This window comes from Saccopteryx leptura, chromosome 2, assembly GCF_036850995.1.
Source record: "Saccopteryx leptura isolate mSacLep1 chromosome 2, mSacLep1_pri_phased_curated, whole genome shotgun sequence".
Lineage (NCBI taxonomy): Eukaryota > Metazoa > Chordata > Mammalia > Chiroptera > Emballonuridae > Saccopteryx > Saccopteryx leptura.
The window spans coordinates 154,325,712-154,346,965 of NC_089504.1; the positions used below are offsets into that span (position 1 = coordinate 154,325,712).

Consider the following 21,254-nt stretch of genomic DNA (forward strand, 5'->3'; position numbering starts at 1 on the left):
TCTGCTTCTCTCTGTCTCCATCTTCCCCTTCTCTCTCTCTCTATCCCACTCGTGGCCAGTAGTTCAATTGATTCGAGCATTGGCCCTGGGCACAGAGGATAGCTCAGTTGGTCCAAGCGTTGGCCTTGGATGCAATTTGAGCAATTGGCCCCTGTCAGGGCACATGTGGGAAGTTTGTCTCACTATCTCCCCTCCTCTTTAAAAAAAAAAAAAGAAAGAGTGTATGTTCTAGAACAGTGATTTTCAACCTTAAAAAAAGCCACGGCACATTTTTTACATTTACAAAATCCTGGAGCACACCACCTACCAGAATGACACTAACACAGTACATATTATACATATAGTTAATAATATAGTTTCTAAATGTATTTATACTCACTTAGTGTAAAACCTGGGCCTGTTTCAATGAACACAAAAGGGATATCCTGGCAGGAATGGTAGAAAGACACACACGAAGCTCTTCTTCAACAGTTCTCAGTCTCTCTGTTTTTTAATTTTTATCGCAGTCAAGCTTGAGAAGCTCAGCTCACATAGATATGTGGTTGAAAACGGGAGCAATGTCGAAATAGCTTTGTTGGCCAGAATGGGGAACTCCTTGGCAACAGATAACCAAAAACTCTCCAAAGGAAGATCAGCAAACTTTAGCTTTAAAGTTAGATAACATTGTGATGCATTGTATATCACCCTCTGCGGGGGGCCTCTTTTAATAAGAAAAAGGTCAAATATCTATATATACCATCAGGATAGATATAACCGGCTGAGGCTGAGGCTTCATTGAGTGGTGGCAACATTTACCTCCAGTCCTGACCAGGGTTAGAAATCGGGACCATGGGGAGGAGTAGCAGCTTCAACTACTCGCTGTGGCCACACAATGACAAGTGCGCGGCAGCCGGAGTGGGGACCTTCCTGGGTGTGAATGAGAGGCGGCCTACTATTGGTTCATCGCTAGTGGTCAGGATAAATTCTAGAAGGTGATTGGTCAGTGAGCGTCCCCTGTGCCTCCACTCTTCCTATCGTTGATAGCTGGAGGGATTGTGAGGGGAATGTTTATGTTCGGATGGAGGCGGCTGGCGGGCGAGCCGGATAAATAGCCTCCACGGGCCCCGTAGTTTGGGGACTCATGTTTAATTTCCCCACGGCACACCTGACCATGTCTCATGGCACACTGGTTGAAAAACACTGTTCCAGAATAACACCCGCTGAATTGTCTGACTTTGGGAGTCACCGTATTTTTTTTTTTCACTGTGTTCTTTAAATCTCAAGTTCATAACTGTAAAAGGGATAGTGACTTACTTCACAGGGTTGTTTTAAAGATTAAATGAGAAAGCTCAAACACAGTACTTGGCACAAAGTATGTATAATTTTTTTTCTTTGTATATTCCCTAGACCCTTTTGAATTGTATTGTTTTATGCCAAATGGTTTTGTTTCCATCCCATTTCTAGACTGGGGTTCTTCACTGAGATGTGGCCAAGGGTTTATAAATTCCTTTGGAAAGTGTGTGAAAATTGTTTTTGGTATTGTGCATATGAGCAGTTTTCTTGGGAGTGAATAGGTTAATAGCTTTCATCAGATTCTCAAAGAAGTCCATGATCATTTCCCCCCTTCATCTCTTACTGTCATGTAACAGAATGAAGACTGCTGCCCCAGAGTAAATATTCTAACCACAAGTGATATCTGTAGTCTGGACAAATTAAGTACACCTCATAGAGAAGGTTAGAATGGATAAGACAGATTTTAGCCTTTTGGTTGGTTGGTGCTATCTTGCTGTTACATAAAATCTTTTCAGGCCTGACCAGGTGGTGGCGCAGTGGATAGAGCATCGGAATGGGATGCAGAGGACCCAGGTTCGAGACCCCGAGGTTGCCAGCTTGAGCACGGGCTCATCTGGTTTGAGCAAAAGCCCACCAGCTTGAACCCGAGGTCGCTGGCTCCAACAAGGGGCTACTCGGTCTGCTGAAGGCCCGCGGTCAAGGCACATAAGAGAAAGCAATCAATGAACAACTAAAGTGTTGCAACGCGCAATGAAAAACTAATAATTGATGCTTCTCATCTCTCTCCGTTCCTGTCGATCCCCCTCTCTGACTCACTCACTGTCTCTGTAAAAAATAAAAATAAAAAAATAAAAAATAAATAAAAAAAATCTTTTCAGTTTTATTCTCAAATATAATCATTTTATTTTTAAAACTAGGTGTTTGCTCTTTAAGAAAATATAAAATATTAAAAACTGAGGATGTATATAAAATGAGGTGATTTATATTAAGGAAGGGATTTTTCCATAGAGTAGGACTTATATTTTTACCGTAAAGGGGAAAAAAAAGCTTTAGTGAGGGCCCTTTACAATATGCTTTACTAGTGCGTCACATATTTGAGTTAAAATAATTTGGTTTATAAAGAAACTTTAGGAGCATATCTGTTTCATAGAGTTATACTTCTGTCGATTTACCCAGGCATATTGTAGATATGTTTATCTACAATAACAATAGAGTTGACCCTTAAACAACATGGATTTGAACTGCACGTGTCTACTTATATGTGGATTTTTTTCAATAAACATCAATATGTACAGTGCTGTAAATTTATTTTCTCTTAAGATTTTTATAAATGAGAGAGAATAAAGAGATAGAGAGAAAGAAAGAAAAGACAAGACAAGACAGGAAGGGAGAGAGATGAGAAGCACCAACTCATAGTTGAGGCACCTTAGTTGTTCATTGATTGTTTCTCATACATGCTTTGACCAGGGAGCTCCAGCTGAGCCAATGGCCCCTTCCTTGCTCAAGCCAGTGCCCTTGGGCTTCAGGCCAGCAACAGAAACCTTTGGGCTCAAGTTGGTGACCCTGTTCTCAAGCCAAATGAGCTTGCACTCAAGTCAGTGCCCTTGGGATTTCAAACTTGGGACGTCAACATCCCAAGTGGACACTGTCACCACTGCACCACCATCAGTCAAGCTTAAGATTTTTCTTAATAACATTTTCTTTCCTCTAGCTTACTTTATTATAACAATACAATATATAATAAATATAACATACAAAATATGTGTTCATCAACTGTTACTGGTTAGGTTTCTTCCAGTCAACAGTAGGCTATTAGTAGTTAAGTTTTATGGACAGTGTAAAGTGATATGCAGACTTTCATTTTCATGGGTGTTGGTGCCACTCTCTCCTACCCCCCATCAGTAGATGTTAGCCCAGATCTCAGTCTGAGAGGTTCCAGAGCATAGAAGCTATGAGTTGTTCTTGGAGTCAGACTACCTGGATTTTAAATCCCACTCTGTCACTTACTGTGTGATTTGGGCAACATACTGACCTTTCCTGTATCTCAGTTTCCACATCAATATGTATATAATTCACACAGTGTTATGAGAATTAAATGAATTAATTTTCTAAAGTTCTTAGAATACTGTTCATTTTATTGTAAGCACTGTGAAAGTGTTAAAGTAATAAAAATGTGTAATCTGGTTAACACAAGACTTATACCTATGAAAAAATAATTTACAATATAAGGTAGTATATGTTGTATATTACAAGATTAGGGTCCTAAAATTCTTCAGGATAGAGAAACTCTGTGAGTTGTATACATGGTATGAGAAAACTTAAATCTTCAAGAAAGAAGAGTATAGTTCGGAACAGAACTTGGATATATACGATTTAGATAGAGAATAAAGGATAGGCGCAAATTAGAGGGGAATTTAGTGAACAGACAAACTTGGAAGGACTGTATGCAGACCAAATAAGTTGGAGAGTAAGGAAAGAAATATTGGAAACTGCCTTAGAAAGATAGATGTAGACAAATTATGAAGGTTCTTGGATACAAAGATAATAAGGCTTTGAGATTGTTATTGTAAATTAGAGCTTTCTAACTTTTATAAAGGGGAAGTTTATGAATGATTTTATAAAAAGTACTTAGCACAGTACTTGGAGGGTAAGCGTTCCTTAACTGTTAGCTAGTATTAGCAATAGTAGAAATAATTATGTATTATTTTACTCTACAGATGAGATATATAGTATGTATTTTTTGTTGTTGTTTTTTTGTTTTTTTGTATTTTTCTGAAGCTGGAAGCGGGGAGGCAGTCAGACAGACTCCCGCTTGTGCCCCACCAGGATCCACCCGGCACGCCCACCAGGGGGCCAAGGGGCTTCGCTCTGTTGCGACCAGAGCCAGTCTAACGCCTGAGGCAGAGGCCATGGAGCCATCCCCAGCGCCCGGGCCATCTTTGCTCCAATGGAGCCTTGGCTGCGGGAGGGGAAGAGAGAGACAGAGAAGAAGGAGAGGGGGAGGGGTGGAAAGCAGATGGGCGCTTCTCCTGTGTGCCCTGGCCGGGAATCGAACCTGGGACTTCCGCACGCCAGGCCGACACTCTACCACTGAGCCAACCAGCCAGGGCTATAGTATATATTTTTTAAATTCCCTTTTAATGAACACTTATTTCATGTTTTTTAAAATTTTATAATTAATACTGTGATGAGCATTCTTTCCATAAAATTGTTTTATATATTATGATTTATTAGGAGAGACTTGATACTGTTCCTTAAACTCGCCCTCAGAGCATGGTGGTCAATTTCAGAGAAATTCACTCCCCTCTGCAGAGAAATCCCTACAAAACTCATGACAAGTTATATATTAGCTGATAGCAGGGATGTAGTTCAAGCATACTAACTAAAAATAACTTACTAGAGACCCCTCATATGAGTTATAATAAGATTGTTTTTAAATTATGGACATTTTGGGAAGATAATTTAGCATGTAGGCCAGAATATGAGGGAGACCAAAGGTATTTATATTAGGGCATAATATGAGACTGGTGGTCATAGAACTCCAGAGGAAATAAGAAGACAAGGCTTAATAGGTTTTTTGGGAATACGGAATGACAAGGGAGGATCAGTGATGATGTTACTAAGATTCTAAACCTTAGTGATATGGAGAATGTGATCAAAATACTAAAGTTGGAATGGAAAGCCATTCCAATGGAGAGAAGATAAGTTTAATTTTAAATGTTTGAGCGGCACTTAAGTTGACCTATATATGAAATAGATAGGGTTCAGATCTTGAGTTTCTTTCTATAGCATTATATTGAAACCCTGAAATGGTTGAGTTCAAATAAATTACACAGTTAGTAAGTGGTAAGACTGAGATTCAGATAGAAAGCTCTGCTTCAAAATTCATATTCTTAGCCTCAGTGCTATAATGAGTGGGTGAAGCCCTTTTATCCACATTTATTATCATAACATGTATTTGGTCTTCTCATTTTCTAAGTTATTTCTTTCATTATTTTGCCATTTATTTTATATCTTTGTATAATCTTTATTTCACTTAATAAAATCTTGGGTTGTATAGTTTGTGCTTTGAAGGCAGACATTTCTAGACTTGATCTTAGCTCTGCCATTTATATTTATCTGTAGATCCCTTAATCACTAAATCCAATGTCTTTTCCTTTGTAGTCATACAGCAGAAAGTCCTTCCTGAAATGTAGGTTCCTTCTCTCTCAGTAATTCACCATCCTACCTTTTTATCTTTTCTACTTTTCTTCCCTGCAGTTTCTTCTATATAGATACACCTGAATGTGACTGTCTCTGCATAGCTTTGAACTTGGCTTTCTATTCCTTTTTTAAATTTATTTATTGATTTTTGAGAGAGAGGAAGGGAGAGAGAGGGCAGAAACTTCAGTCTGTCCCTATATGTTCCCTGATCAGGGATCAAACCTGCAACCTTTGTGTGTCAGGACAATGTTCTAACCAACTGAGCTGTCCAGCCAGGGCTTCTGTTCCTTTTTTAAACATGTCGTCTGACTCTGGATTCTGATTATATTTTCTCTTCAGTTACTCTTGTTTCTGTTCTCTCTCTTCTGTCTTCATAAACTAGTTCAGGACCTTTTTTTCTCTTCAGCTTTGTAATAACCTCCACTATATCAGGTCTGTTCCTGTCCAACCTCCCCTCCTATCCCAAAGTCATTCTCTTAAAGTATAGATTTTAAACTTCCCCACTGCTTAAAAACCCTTCAGTGATTACTTCTTAATACTTATTCCTTAGGATGAATTAGGGAAAAAGAGATCAAATGAGTTTGGGGAATGCTTGTATAAATGCAATTATCAGCCTTCGTTTTGGCAGAATTTTAGTGTGCTAATTTGCATTGTGAATGTACAAAGGGATACAGAGTGATATGCAGTGTTTTCTAAATATACCTGACTGGAGTGTATGGTTACAAAAAAGAAAATACAGGTCTGGTATCTTAGAGTAGGTTTTATTAAGACCCACAGGGTAAAGTCCATACTTCTGTGGACTTTTTCTTATTCATTCAGCCTTTTTCATATTTGTTGTTTCATCTTTGGCACTGGCTATACAGCTTGGAGTTCCCCATAGGACAGGGAGGTAAACATTTCAGGCTTCAGTGGTTTTACCCATCTGTCCGGAAAAACCCCTGCTAAGAGCAAAAGGGAGATCATTTTCTCTGAATTTGTCTCAGGGTCATCCAGGCAGGCTTTCATTTCCTCCCTTTTAGTATAGCTGGCAAAACCCTTCATTTTACCCCTTTGAGTAATATGAACATTCTTTCATGTACGTCCTCGTGCCTCCTGACCATCCAGAGTATGATCGTACGTGTACATCTTTAAACTTTGAGCTGGAGCAGTAAAAGCGGGAGCATTAAATGTATGTTCTTGTTTCCATAATTGGTTATCAAACAAACATGATTTTAAGTTAATAAAACTAGAACTAATTTCATTTTTTGAAAAAAAAAAAACTCACTCTTGGGTGTCAGCGAGCATGAAAACTCACTACTCCGGGTTAACAATTATCACATGATATTATAATTCTCTTTACATGTAAGCTTCTGGAAGGCTCCTTGTTTCCTTTCTGTGAAATTAATACCTAGGAAAATTATTATATATAGTTGAAATAATTGAATTATAATTGCAGGAACATTTTTAAATAATATTGGTATTCATACAGTTAGTAGAGGACCAGTAAATGTTTCTTTTATTTCATCTTAGAAATCATTTAGACTCTTTCTTTTTTTTTTTTTTTTTTTTAATAAATTTTTATTAATGGTAATGGGATGACATTAATAAATCAGGGTACATATATTCAAAGAAAACATGTCTAGGTTATTTTGTCATTAAATTATGTTGCAAACCCCTCGCCCAAAGTCAGACTGTCCTCCGCCACCCTCTATCTAGTTCTCTGTGCCCCTCCCCCTCCCCCTAACTCTCTCCCTCCCTCCCTCCCATGTCCTCCCTCCCCCCACCCTTGGTAACCACCACACTCTTGTCCATGTCTCTTAGTCTCATTTTTATGTTCCACCAATGTATGGAACCATGCAGTTCCTGTTTTTTTCTGATTTACTTATTTCACTCCTTATAATGTTATCAAGATCCCACCATTTTGCTGTAAATGATCTGATGTCATCATTTCTTATGGCTGAGTAGTATTCCATAGTGTATATGTGCCACATCTTCTTTATCCAGTCTTCTATTGAAGGGCTTTTTGGTTGTTTCCATGTCTTGGCCACTGTGAACAGTGCTGCAATGAACATGGGGCTACTTGTGTCTTCACGTATCAATGTTTCTGAGGTTTTGGGGTATATACCCAGTAGAGGGATTGCTGGGTCATAAGGTAGTTCTATTTGCAGTTTTTTGAGGAACCACCATACTTTCCTCCATAATGGTTGTACTACTTTACATTCCCACCAACAGTGAATGAGGGTTCCTTTTTCTCCACAGCCTCTCCAACATTTGCTATTACCCGTCTTGTTGATAATAGCTAATCTAACAGGAGTGAGGTGGTATCTCATTGTAGTTTTGATTTGCATTTCTCTAATAACTAATGAAGCTGAGCATCTTTTCATATATCTGTTGGCCATTTGTATCTCTTCCTGGGAGAAGTGTCTGTTCATGTCCTCTTCCCATTTTTTTATTGGATTGTTTGTTTGTTTGTTGTTGAGTTTTATGAGTTCTTTGTAAATTTTGGATATTAGGCCCTTTTATGAGCTGTTGTTTGAAAATATCATTTCCCATTTAGTTGGCTGTCTGTTTATTTTGATATCAGTTTCTCTTGCTGAGCAGAAACTTTTTATTCTGATGTAGTCCCATTCATTTATCTTTGCCTTCACTTCTCTTGCCATTGGAGTCAAGTTCATAAAATGTTCTTTAAAACCCAGGTCCATGATTTTAGTACCTATGTCTTCTTCTATGTACTTTATTGTTTCAGGTCTTATATTTAGGTCTTTGATCCATTTTGAATTAATTTTAGTACACGGGGACAGGCTGTAGTCGAGTTTCATTCTTTTGCATGTGGCTTTCCAGTTTTCCCAACACCATTTGTTGAAGAGGCTTTCTTTTCTCCATTGTGTGTTGTTGGCCCCTTTATCAAAGATTATTTGACCATATATATGTGGTTTTATTTCTGGGCTTTCTATTCTGTTCCATTGGTCTGAGTTAGACTCTTTCTATATTGAGTAATTAAGGTGGTATCAAGTTTAGTGCTCTGAGAAAATTTTTCATGAGGAAAAACAAAAAATATTTCATTATTTTTTCTTTGAATTTTTTTATAATGTGTTCATAAAACAACATATCTTTCTTAGATTAGAATATAATTGATATTTTGTCTTCAGTGAAAATGTTTAGTCATTGATAAAACTCAATGACTACTTTTTCTGCCAGACAACTTGAGTTTCATATTGAGATGATTTATTCATCTATAGTTTTTAGGATAAGAATCATTTTATGTGAAACATTGTTTAATGTATCTCTCTTTTCTTAGGCATCATTCTTAACAAAGAAGTTAAATATTGGTGGAAAAAGAGTAAACCTTGCTATATGGGTAAGTTAATCTTTTCAACTATATGAATTGAGGTCTCTACCATTCTTGGTATTCTAATTGGCTCAAGTAATAGTAATTTGAAATTTTGGATTTTCTTTTAAATTCACTGAAGATTAACTAAAGCTTTTTTAAATAAACTTTTTTCCCTAAGATCTGGCTAATAATTATATCTTGAATAAAATTATATACATGAATATTGCTGTCATAACTTTTCAGCTGGGTCAGGGTAACTCAGAGAGATTCCATGTCAGAGAAAGAAAAGGACAGGGTGGGTGGACAGCTAATTGGCCTTTCCCCCCCATGTCTTTATGTTCCAGTCTTCCAAGTGAGTGGCTAGCAGGGAGTAGGGCAAGGGATATGCAGTAGGGTACCTGTTGGCAGGCCGTCCTGAGGCATGCTTTCTTTCCTTGTCTCTTTCCTCTGTGGGGAGCCTAAATTTAGGGCTCAGGCCTATTTCTGGCTTATAATGCCATCTTGGCCATTCTGACCCTCAGGCAACTGAACTATTTTTTTAGTGGGGGTGGGAAGATTGCTGGAGAAGAAGATGGTTGGGAGGAGAAACTACAACTTTATATAACAGTAAAGCATTAAATATTGCTTATAATTTTTTTTTAATTGTAACCTGCTTTACTTTGTGTGTGTGTGTGTGTGTGTGTGTGTGTGTGTGTGTATGTGTGTGTGTGTGTGTTTTTGTGACAGAGAGAGTCAGAGAGGGACAGATAGGGACAGACAGACAGGAAGGGAGAGAGATGAGAATCATTAATTCTTAGTTGAGGCACCTTAGTAGTTCACTGATTACTTTCTATGTGCCTTGACGGGGGGAGGGGAGGCTACAGCAGACCAAGTAACCCCTTGCTCAAGCCAGTGATCTTGGGCTCAAGCTGGTGAGCCTTGCTCAAACCAGATGAGCCCACACTCAAGCTGGCAACCTCGGGGTCTCGAACCTGGGTCCTCTGCATCCCAGTCCGACGCTCTATCCACGACGCCACTGCCTGGCCAGGCCTGCTTTGTTTCTTTTAACAGTGTTTTGGGGTTATCTATAACTCCATGCCCCATTTTTAGAGGTCATGGACTTTTAGTCAAACATTTACTGTAGTAACAATAACATGTATTTTTTTCTTTTGATCTAGTAATTATTTCTTGCTTTATTTAGGATACAGCAGGTCAAGAGAGATTCCATGCACTGGGTCCAATTTACTACAGAGATTCAAATGGAGCTATTTTAGTTTATGATATAACAGATGAAGATTCTTTTCAGAAGGTATTTTATTTACTTATGGGTAGATTACTAATAGAAGAACAACACTGGTTTCTTGTTTCCATAGCATGCATTTGTTTACTAATATGGTTAGTCTTGCTTTTAAAGGTATAGTTTGTACATAAGTGGCAGCCACTCATTCTTTAATGGAGTATTTAATTCGTGTTAACAATATGAAGATCAGTTATTAATGTTTTATTACATGACTTTCAAAGATATTAGGAAAAGGAAATAATCTGAAGTAAAGTTTCAGAAAAATATAGGGGCTTTTTTTCGTACTGTTAAAGAGAAATCACATACATTTCTTTTACATACATACTGGGCACCTGAAATCTTGGTATGAGTACATGAGCAAACTAATTTTGTTGAGAAAAATGAGAACTAAGTCAAATTTAAGCTCTTTATCCTCACTAAATATTCTGGAGGATATAATATAACTTTTAAAAGAATTTATTTGACTTAGGTAATTTTATTAACCAGTGTCATCCCAGTAAATTAAATTTTTATTTTATTTTTTTATTTTCTTTAGAGAAAGAGACAAGCATCAACTCGTAGTTGCTTCACTTTACTTGTGTACTGATTGCTTCTTGTATGTGCCTTGGGTGGTGGGGTGGGGCTCAAGCTGAGCCAGTGACCCCACACAAGCTGACAAGCCCTTGCTCATGCTGATGAGTCCATGCTCAAGCCAATGACCTTGGGATTTTAAACCAGGGACCTCAGTGTCCTGGGTTGATGGTCTATTCACTATACCACCAGCAGTTAGGCCCCAATAAATTAAAATTTTTAAAGTGTTTATTTTTTTAAAAAGTGTATATTTTAAAACACCACTTTTTTCACCTCTTACCGAATATATAGTTTTTAAAGTTGGTTGGTACTAAAAATGAGTTACCATTAAACTTATCTCTGATTTCTTATCACCATTAGGATAGTGACTGATGACTTATTTGACCTTTCCTCTGAAAGCCCCTGTTGAAATCAGTTAAGGGTGTGTAACCAAAAGGGGTTATTTCCAAGACAGAAATATATCTTGCTTTGAATTATAGTTTTATTCATGTGGAAATTGCTTGCCTTTTTAGTTTTTTTTCTTTTCATTTATTTCCTAGTGTTTAACTGATGAAGCAGCTATATGTTAGCTCTTGGATTATTGATGTCATGGAAAACTTAGTTTAAAGAATAGAAAAATGAAACAGCTTACAGATTTAATGATATTTTTAAAAGTTATTTGGGGCTACAATTTGTTATGCCTTCCTACCTTTTTGCATAAAAAAAGAAGGTTTAGATATTTTATTAAGAGACGATTGGGTCTCTCAGGTTGAAAGGTAACCATTTATCTCTTGCATAGCCGAATCCCTAAAACTTGGTGATTTAAAGTGATTCATTAATTCTCATGATTTTGTGGGTCCTCTTCTCCATCTGGTATCAGCAGTCACTCATACAACTGCTTTGAACTGAGAATTTGGCTGGGCTGAGACAGTCCAAGGCAGCTTGGTTCTCCTCCATATGGCTTCTCTCTCCATCTGGTGTCTCATCTTCTGGTACTGTTTCCACATGCTCTCTCGTGATTCCATATTGTAGCCTAAGCTTCATACATGACAGCTGGATCCCAAGAATGTAGCTACCAGGCCTTAAGGCTTAGTTCTGGAACTGGCATAGCATTACTTCCTTCACATTCTTTTGGTCAAAGCAAGTTACGAGGTTAGCTCAAATTCAGAGGGAGGGGAAAAATAGATTCTACCTCTTGGTAGGATGATTGGCAAAGAATTTGTGACCATCTTTAACTCACCACAGAATGTATCAGATAATTTGTAGGATGCCTACAGAGGGGGTCCTATTGGAAGTGAATAACAAAAATTTTTTTAACTGGTGAAATTTAATAAGTTGTGATACTATATGTATAGAGAGCAGAGTAATATATACATAATTGAATTCTGAAATGTTTTCTTTGAAGTCATGAGGATGGACATTTTTTACCAGTATTATCAAATTTTTCTTATGTAAAATCAACTAAGGGTGGAAGTTAAATGCTTTTCTGAAAACTTGATCCACATATGTGAATGAAATAAAAAGATGGGGCTGTACTTAGAAAACTGGTTCAGTGCTATTACAAAGATAAGGTTGTGATACTGATTTCCTTTGCTTTTATCAAGAGTTTGGGTTTACTAAAAAGTTAGTTCCTCTACGTTCTTGCAAATAGGAGTGTAGAGCTGTTGCATTTGTGCCATAAGACCAGATGCACAATAAGTACTTACCACATATCTAATGTAATTTTTGTAATTTATATATGTGAGTATATTTTTCCCAAAGGTATGTAAGTTCTTATAATTTGATTGCCTACAGAATAAATTCTTTACAAAAAATAAAGGAGGTATCCAAGTTTGTTTTTCATCCTGTTTTCTTGTAGTAAACATCTTTAAAATCATGAGTTCAAAAGGTTAATTTTCTTAATTCCAGTTTACTCTCAACTGTGCTTATGCTTCATCCACAGTGAAGTATCAGTTTGTTACTGCGGTCATTGTATAGCACTGGCTCACCAGTAGTGGGTGGCAATGTCTAGAGACATCTTTGGTTGTCACCACTGGAGGATGTTATTGGTATTTAGTGGTTAGGAGTCCAGGGAGGCTGCTAAAACATATTGGATAGGACAGTCCCTCAGAGCAGAGAATTACCTGAGCCAAATGTTGAGAGTGCCAGGTTGAAAAAAACCTGTCATATACTGAAGGATGAAAATTTATTTTGCCAGTCTTTTTGGTGCCCATATACATTTTTTGTCTTTTAAGTGTGTGATACAGAAGTTCTATGCCCGCTATTTCAGAATCAGTTGGGTTAAGTTCTTGTGTTCCTTTTTGTACTTTTTTTTTTAAGTCAGAGGAGCGGAGATAGAAAGATAGACTCCCGCATGTGTTTCAACTGGGATCCACCCGGCAACCACCATCTGGGGCCAGTGCTCAAATAAACCGAGCTATTCTTAGTGCCTAAGGCCCACACCTAGACCAACTGAGCAGTCCTCAGTGCCTGAGGCTGATGCTCGAACCAGTCAAGCCACTGGCTGCGAGAGGGGAAGAGGGAGGGAGAGAGAAGCAGATAGTTGCTTACTATGTGTGCCCTGACCAAGAATCGAACCCCGGGATGTCCATATACCAGGCCGACACTCTTGTGTACTGAGCTAGCCAGTCAGGGCCAGGTTCTTGTGTTATTAAGTCCAAAGTTACTATACAGGACCTATTATCGGAGGCTGGAGTTCACATGCTTTTTCTCTGGTGCATAGCTTTGCTTGAATCTATGGAAGATTTATGAAAGTTTGTAATTAGAGGTACTTCTGGCTGTACCTATATGTAGATCTGGAGAGAAATTGTTTCATTGGATGTTTATATGTGTGTTGTTGGCAGTATATGATATTACAGTGAATCATTCTTGTAATAACTAAATACATGGGCTGTTAGCCAAATTCTGTGGTATTTTGACAGTGTTGAATCTTGGGGTGTTGCAATGGTAGTTCTGTAACAGAATTTGTTCTAATGTTAACTCTTTTGTATACACAGGTAAAAAACTGGGTCAAAGAATTACGGAAAATGTTGGGAAATGAAATTTGTTTATGTATAGTTGGTAAGCATCCTTTTTAAAAATCTTTTTTGGTTTTTTTTTTAATGCTTTATTAAGGAATAGTGAACCAGTAATTCTCTTTTAAAATTATATGAGAAAAGAAGAATAGCTTTTTCATGCACAATATTTTAGAATAATTTAGTATTTAGACATGCTCTTTGAGGAGATTCCGACTTTGTACCTTAAGGAATGCCTTAGGGAGCAAGTGGGAATCAACTAGGGGACTTAAGCATGTAAGGTTTTAAGTCCGCAGCCTTGCTTCAATTTGACATTTAGTTTTTCACCATAAGATTTTATTTAGAAAAAATGTTCAGGAACTAAAATTAGAACCAGTGGCTTAAGCTAGTGTTCTTGTTTGTACATTTAGCTATATACATATTTGAATTAAGGACACATTTAACTCCAGAGATACAAGTATAAGTAGATCATGATACTAGGGTGGGGAAACATTCTTAATGGGTAGGATAATTGAACTTGAGAATTCTCTCTTGAACTTCCGGAATTTTTCTTTGGTTCTCTTTTTTCTTTAGATTATTTTCTATGATATGACAACTAATTATCGAGCAGTAACGTGTACCAGATGTTATGCTGTGTACTCAGTACTCAGTAGACAATATCTCATGTAATCCTCATTACCCTGTGAGGGCTTTATAGAAGAAAATAAGACTTGGAGATATATACATTAACCTGACCAATAACAGGCAGCTATCAGAGATGGGATTCAAATTGAACCCCATCTGACCCCTATTGCTTATGTTATTACTACTTATTTTGAGTAGCCTCATGACACTCAGTTCCTTTCCGTATGACTGACACAGTAAAACATGGGCTGGAAAAAGCCAGTAGAGTTCTAGTGAGGGATGTAGAATGGAATGCTCAGCGTTGGCAAATTCTACCTTTAGCCTTAGAAATTTTTGTTTAACTTGAGTTTACATTTCATGCATTTTGTCATTAAATGATTGGTAAACTTTACAGTTCCAGATCAGAGTGCAGATCTGGGGGAAGAGGACAAAGAGATGATCTGGCCTGATTTTAGTCTAGGTGCTACATGTTAGGCTAGATGGCAGGAATATAACAGAACACTGAGGTAGTAGGCTCTACAGGAGTTTGGGGCCAAAGTAGCAGCTAGTCATTCGTGAGTTTGGCCTGGCCCTGTGGTACATGAGACTTTCTAGGAGTGGAAGTGGCTAAATTTAAGTGAATAACTAAACGTTGAAGTTTTGGGGATTTTTTCTCAGGAAAGAGAAAGAAATGATTAACATACTCAGAGAAGCCTCAAGAGCCTGTTACTTGACCAAGGTTACAAAATAAACACTAAAAAATAGCTGGGTTAAATAAGCTTCTGAATATTAAGCTTAACTTAAAGTACATATGCTTTGTGTTCATATTTAGGAATATTGTGTCTTGTAGCTTAGTACCCCAAGTGGGGTCAAATATTTCTCATTCAATATTATATACCATTTATTAGTGATTGGTATTTGTTCCTTTCCCTTTATGTACAACAACCTTTCAAACCTTAAAGCCTGCTTGGATAGTTTGCCAACTCTTATGTTTGTGGTCTTCAACTTTTTTTTATTTGGTCTAACTTCCAGACATTCTCAACATCCGGTTATTTTTTTCTAGGTTAATTTTAGTGTCTATCAGTGTGTCTCCCATCCTTGAAGTGAACACTAGAATCCAAACATTGTTGAGCCACTGTATACTTACATGGCTATATTTTTAAAATGTTCTCATGCCATCCTTCTGCCAACATTATCCAAGATTATATATTGTTAGCCATTTCAAGTCAGTGTCTCTTTTTTTAACCTTTGTTTTTAATATAATTTAACAATAACTTTATGTAATTTAAAAATAATAACTTGCCCCTGGCTGGTTGGCTCAGTGGTAGAGCGTTGGCCTGGTATGTGGAAGTCCTGGGTTCAATTCCTGATCAGGGCACACAGGGGAAACAATAATTGGCTTCTCCACTTCTCCCTTTCCCCCTCTCTTTCTCTCTCTCTCTTCCCTTCCCACAGCCATGGCTCGAATGAGCAAGCTGGCCCTGGTGCTGAGGAGGGCTCCATGACTGCACCTCAGGTGCTAAAATAACTGGGTTGCTGGAGCAATGGAGCAGTGGCCCCAGATGGGCAGAACATCACCCCACATGGGGGTTGCTGGGCAGGTTCCAGTCAGGGAGCATGTGGGAATTTGTCTCTCCACCTTCTTGCCTCTCTCTGAATTAAAAAAACAAAAAAAAACAAACAGGCCCTGGCCAGTTGGCTCAGTAGTGGCACATCAGCCTGGTATGTAGATGTCCCAGGTTCAATTCCTGGTCAAGGTACACAGGACAGGCGCCCATCTGCTTTTCCACTCTTCCCCCTCTCCTTTCTCTCTATCTCTCTCTTCCCTTCCCGCAGGCAAGGCTCCACTGGAGCAAAAGTTGGCCAGGGCACTGAGGATGGCTCTATAGCCTCCCATTCAGGCGCTAGAATGGCTCCAGTTGCAATGGAACAATGCCCCAGATGGGCCGAGCATTGCCCCCTACTGGGCTTTCCGGGTGGATCCAGTCCAGGCAACTGGGGGAGTCGGTCTGCCTCCCCACTTCTCACTTCAGAAAAATACAAAATAATAATAATGATAATAGTAATAGTAACTGTTAATATCTCTTACATAGATTATAGATAACAAAAATCTGAATTTCTTTTTTATAAATACTGGTCTTTTGTCAGGTTTTCCCCATCTTATTATTATGTAATTATGTTATTTAAGCCTAAATGTAGGAATTCCAACTTAACTCATAGTTCTGAATCTTTATGTTTGTTATATAATCTGCTAGCTTTTTCAGATGTATTAGCTAGGTCCTTCTCAAAGTCTCCAATAATGTGTTAATCAATAATAGAGAACCCCATACTTCATTGGTAGGGACTTTTTTTCTCTAGATTTTAATTAATACATTGATTAGCACTCTTGTTTGTGCTTGCTTTATTTGATAGTATTTTGCTTTTAGTCAGCCCTTAATATATATTTGTTAAATATTTATTTTTAATAAGTTACCATTTATTGAGTACCGAGTACTTTCTAAGAACTACACATTTATTTTCATTTAAGCCTTCTGGCAGCACTACAAGGAAGCTGTTGTTGCCATTTCCATTTTACCCATGAGGAAATGGGCATAGAAAGCTTGATAGTTTCCAAAATACATATCTAGTTGAACGTAGGCCTGGGATTTTAACTCAGATCTCTCTGCTACTTCAAGCCCATATTCTTAAATCAACACTGCATATTGCTTACTATTTACCCGGCTTTGGGAATAGTGTAGTGAATTAGGGAACAAAATAGATAATGTCTTTGTCTGCTCAGAGCTTATTATGTAGGGGGAGAGAGAAAAAATAAGCTATTATATATTATGATAAAAGCTTTGAAGTGGGGAGTTTTACAGAGTCTGTGATAGCACAAAAGATAACCTAACTAAATTGGGTTGGAGGGTTAAAAGAAGATTTTCTAGAGTGTTGTATCAACTAAATTTGCAAGGTGAAGCCAGCAGGGTAGTGATAAGGAAGTATCAGTCATGGTCTTTAATTTTCTTGTAACAAGATTGGTTTTCCATTTGATCACTCACTGTAATGAATATGGCTAATATTAATAACTATTTATTGAACATGTACTATATGCTAAGCTTTGTACATATATATTTTCACATCAGCTTGCAAAGTTTGTTAGCTATACAAAATGAGACTTAGAGAGGTTAATTTGCCTAAAATCTTATAGTTATGAAGTGAGCCTGGCCTTAAATAAGTTTTCTTCAGATATAAAAGGCTTTTGAAAGCTTCTTCCTACTAGGCCAGGCACCATCCAATATAAGCAAAATATGGTGCTAGCTCTTTATTAGGCCCTCTGCTCTTCACAGTGGGTATATCCCTTTCATGTTCTTAATTCAAATATGTATTTTTAAAGAAGACAAAGTTTGTACTATTCTTAATAGAGTGGCTTTTTTTTCTCCCTTTTCAATAGCTTGAGCCATTTTTTCCTAATCTGTCTAGTGCTATACTTTCAAGAAGGTGCTTACTTTAGTAATTATCCATGTTTTCAGGTGTCTAACCTATTAGGAGGTTAGCTGTTCCATAGTATTGAAACAGATATGAGCCTTAAAGCCTTAACTCTTTTTTTTTATATATATAAATAAATTTTTATTTTAATGGGGTGACATCAATAAATCAGGGTATATATATTCAAAGAAAACATGTCCAGGTTATCTTGTCATTCAATTCTGTTGCATACCCATCACCCAAAGAGAGATTGTCCTCCGTCACCTTCTATCTAGTTTTCTTTGTACCCCACCCCTCTCCCTCCTTCCCTCCCCCCACCCCCCGTAACCACCACACTCTTGTCCATGTCTCTTGGTCTCGTTTTTATGTCCCACCAATGTATGGAATCCTGCAGTTCTTGTTTTTTTCTGATTTACTTATTTCACTCCGTATAATGTTATCAAGATCCCACCATTTTGTTGTAAGTGATCTGATGTCATCATTTCTTATGGCTGAATAGTATACCATGGTGTATATGTGCCACATCTTCTTTATCTAGTCTTCTTTTTTTTTATAATGATTAAAGCCTTTAAGCAAACTCTTGGCCAATACAGCAAGAATCCATAAAAGAGTAGTGTCCTTAACATGTTCACCAAGTCCAAGTTGGCACCATCATGCCAAATCCCTGAAAAATGCAACCCAACCCCAGTTCAGTCTGTTAGGAGCTGTCACAAGGAGCAGGAGTCCAGGACAAGTCCACCTCCAGGAAAAGTCCACATGGCACTAGAATTGTTGTCACAATTCTATACTTTGCAGCTCACATCCAAGTCCCAATGACTGCTGCTTCTAGCTGGTAATGATTCAGATAGACTGGAAAAGCCATCTGCAGCATGTGTGGATATGGAGCTTCTGTTCTCCTCAGCCTGGAGAGATAAGACCAGGTTGCTTTTCCCTGGAGCTCTGTGACTGTGGCTTGGTACAGAGAACCTTGGGATACACTAAGCTGGGTGGCAGAGGTAGATTCATAATAGAAGTTGGCAAAAGGGGGAAGAGAGCTCAAAATTAGGAGTAGGTCCCAGCCTGAAATATGAGTGGGGCATTGAGGTAGGAGGAATAAAGGAAACACTATATATTAAACAAAGCAGCAGAAAATAGGACTATCAACACCCACAACAGAGATCTTCAAGGGAACAATAAAAAACCTGACTATTCAGGCAAGACATAGTTAAGTGGCCCTTGTGCAAATGAGATCAGTTTACCTGCTTCTTGGAAGAAATACCCTAGGCTCGTCCACAGTGTCGTAGATGGGGCTGACAGCCCTGGGCACCTTCAGCCTTCAGTGGCCAACCCCAGCATTCTGTGCAAGGTTAGGTCATAGGTGGCTGGAGCAGGGCTGGAAGAGACTGAAGCCTCCCTTAGAGGAGCGAGGGGGAAGCCTACCTTCTAGTGTCCCTGTTTCCTCACAGCAAAGGCATGTAAGTCTGGCAGGCTTTAGCTCAATGACCTTCCTTTCCACTATTGAAGCAGGACCCAGATGGCATCCTATGAGACCCCTTTGGGGCGTTGGAGCCTTTAAGGGCATATCCTAAAAGCTGGTAGTTCCCCTGATCTCTATTGGGCTTTTTCTGCCTCTAGATATCTTAAAAGCCATGCTCAGAAGATCTCGCTGAAGGGTTTGAGGATCCCCGTCCACCTATATATATCTTTTCCATATATCTGGAGCTATTTGGAAAAAGACAAAACAGTGTTATTAGCTGGATCAAATAAAGAAGGTAGTAATTTGCAGGCGAAAAAGATTTGGCATCTCCTGTTCATCAGCATTCAAAAGAAATTAAAAAAATTTTTTAAAGTAAAAAGCATGATATGGTAGACCCGTAGGAGTTCCAGGATATGACTACCCCCTTTTAAACTTTTTTTAAATTGACCTTAAAATATTTGCTGGGTACACTTTAATAATACCTTAACTTTAAAGATTGTAAGAATGACAAAATACAGTAAATGCTTTTGCTCCATATGCAGGAGCATTGTCAGTTTAACCAGTTTAGGAAATCTAATAATAGAACAATGCATACAGACAATGAGCTATAACATGCTTAGCAGCCTCTTCTGTTCTGACAGAGGTTACTATAAATCCAGAATATGTATCCACTGTAACGTGCACATAGGACTGTTTGCCAAAGCCTTAACTCTTTAGCTGCCTTGCTTTTAAAAAAATATAGAACTACAGCAGGCTTTTTTTTTTTTTTTTTTTTTAATCTTAGAAAAGCAGGAACGGGTGACGGGAAGCATGAACTTGTAGTAGCTTCTCACATGTGTCTTGACAGGGTTACCAGCAACCTCAACATTCCAGGTCAACACTCTCTCCCCTGAGCCACCACAGATCAGGCTACAGTAAAAGGTTTTGAGTTTTGGAAAGATGTCACTAACAGGCAGTTTTCTGTGACTTAGTCTGTGCTTTTTATTATGAACGCTGATTATTCAAAAAAATAATAGTTATTTCATGGAGGAATTAAATTTTTTTTGTTTAAAATAAGATTAAAATAACTGAATTTATTAAAGTTAGTTAAGTTTAAATGTTATTAAATAATAAAACTGAATAATTTCCCCAGGTAATCATTTGAGTCAGTATGGTTATTGTCTTATTCTTCCTAGCCTCTTTTTAAATTTTATTTTTTTTATTTATTGATTTGAGAGAGGAGAGAAAGTGAAAGAGAAACATTGATTTGTTGTTTCACTTATTTATGCATTCATTGGTTGATTCTTGTATGTGCCCTGACCAGGGATCTAACCTGCAACCTTGGCATATTGGGATGTTGTTCTAACCAATTAAGCTACCCAGCCAGGGCTGTTCTCATCTTTTCTTCTCTCTTCTTTCTTCTTTCTTCCTTCTTCCTTCTTCCTTCCCCCTCCTCCTCCTCTCCCTCCTCCTCCTCCTCCTCCTTCCTCTTCTTCCTTTTCCTCCTCTTCTTCCTCCTCTTCCTCTTCTTGTTCTTCCTCTTCCTCCTCCTCCTCCTTCCTCCTCCTTTCTTCTTCTTCTTCAAGATAGAGAGACTCCTGCATACACCCTGACAGTGATCCACCCGGCAACCCCTGTGTGGGGCCAATGTTCTGCCCTTCTGGGGCCATGCTTCCATCTGAGCTATTTTCAGTGCCCAAGGTGAAGGCCCCACTGGAGCCATTCTCAACGCCTGGGATAATACTCTCAAACCAACCAAGCAATGTCTGTGGGAGGGGAAAAGAGAGAAAGAGAGAGAAGAGGGAGGAAGAGGGGTGGAGAAGCAGATGGTCGCTTCTGTGTGCCCTGCCTGGGAATTGAACCCAGGACATCCACTGAACCAACCGGCCAGGGCTGTCCTCATCCTTTTTGAATAGATGTTGATAATTCAGATGGAATTTGAAAAAAAGAGACAAAAATATCTAGGAAAAAGCTCATAGGATTGGCCCTGGCCGGTTGGCTCAGTGGTAGGGCATCGGCCTGGTGTGCAGGAGTCCCGGGTTCAATTCCGGGCCAGGGCACACAGGAGAAGTGCCCATCTGCTTCTCCACCCCTCCCCCTCTCCTTCCTCTCTGTCTCTCTCTT

At 38.4% G+C, this 21,254-nt stretch overlaps 1 protein-coding gene across 1 annotated transcript in view; it reads left to right on the forward strand.

The window, feature by feature from the left end:
* Positions 1-21,254, forward strand: part of RAB21 (RAB21, member RAS oncogene family) — a 38,586-nt gene that overhangs the window by 9,129 nt on the left and 8,203 nt on the right. The window contains exons 2-4 of the mRNA XM_066369091.1: positions 8,753-8,812; positions 9,966-10,073; positions 13,610-13,673. Coding sequence (XP_066225188.1) covers positions 8,753-8,812; positions 9,966-10,073; positions 13,610-13,673 — 232 coding nt within the window. The remainder of the gene's footprint in view (positions 1-8,752; positions 8,813-9,965; positions 10,074-13,609; positions 13,674-21,254) is intronic.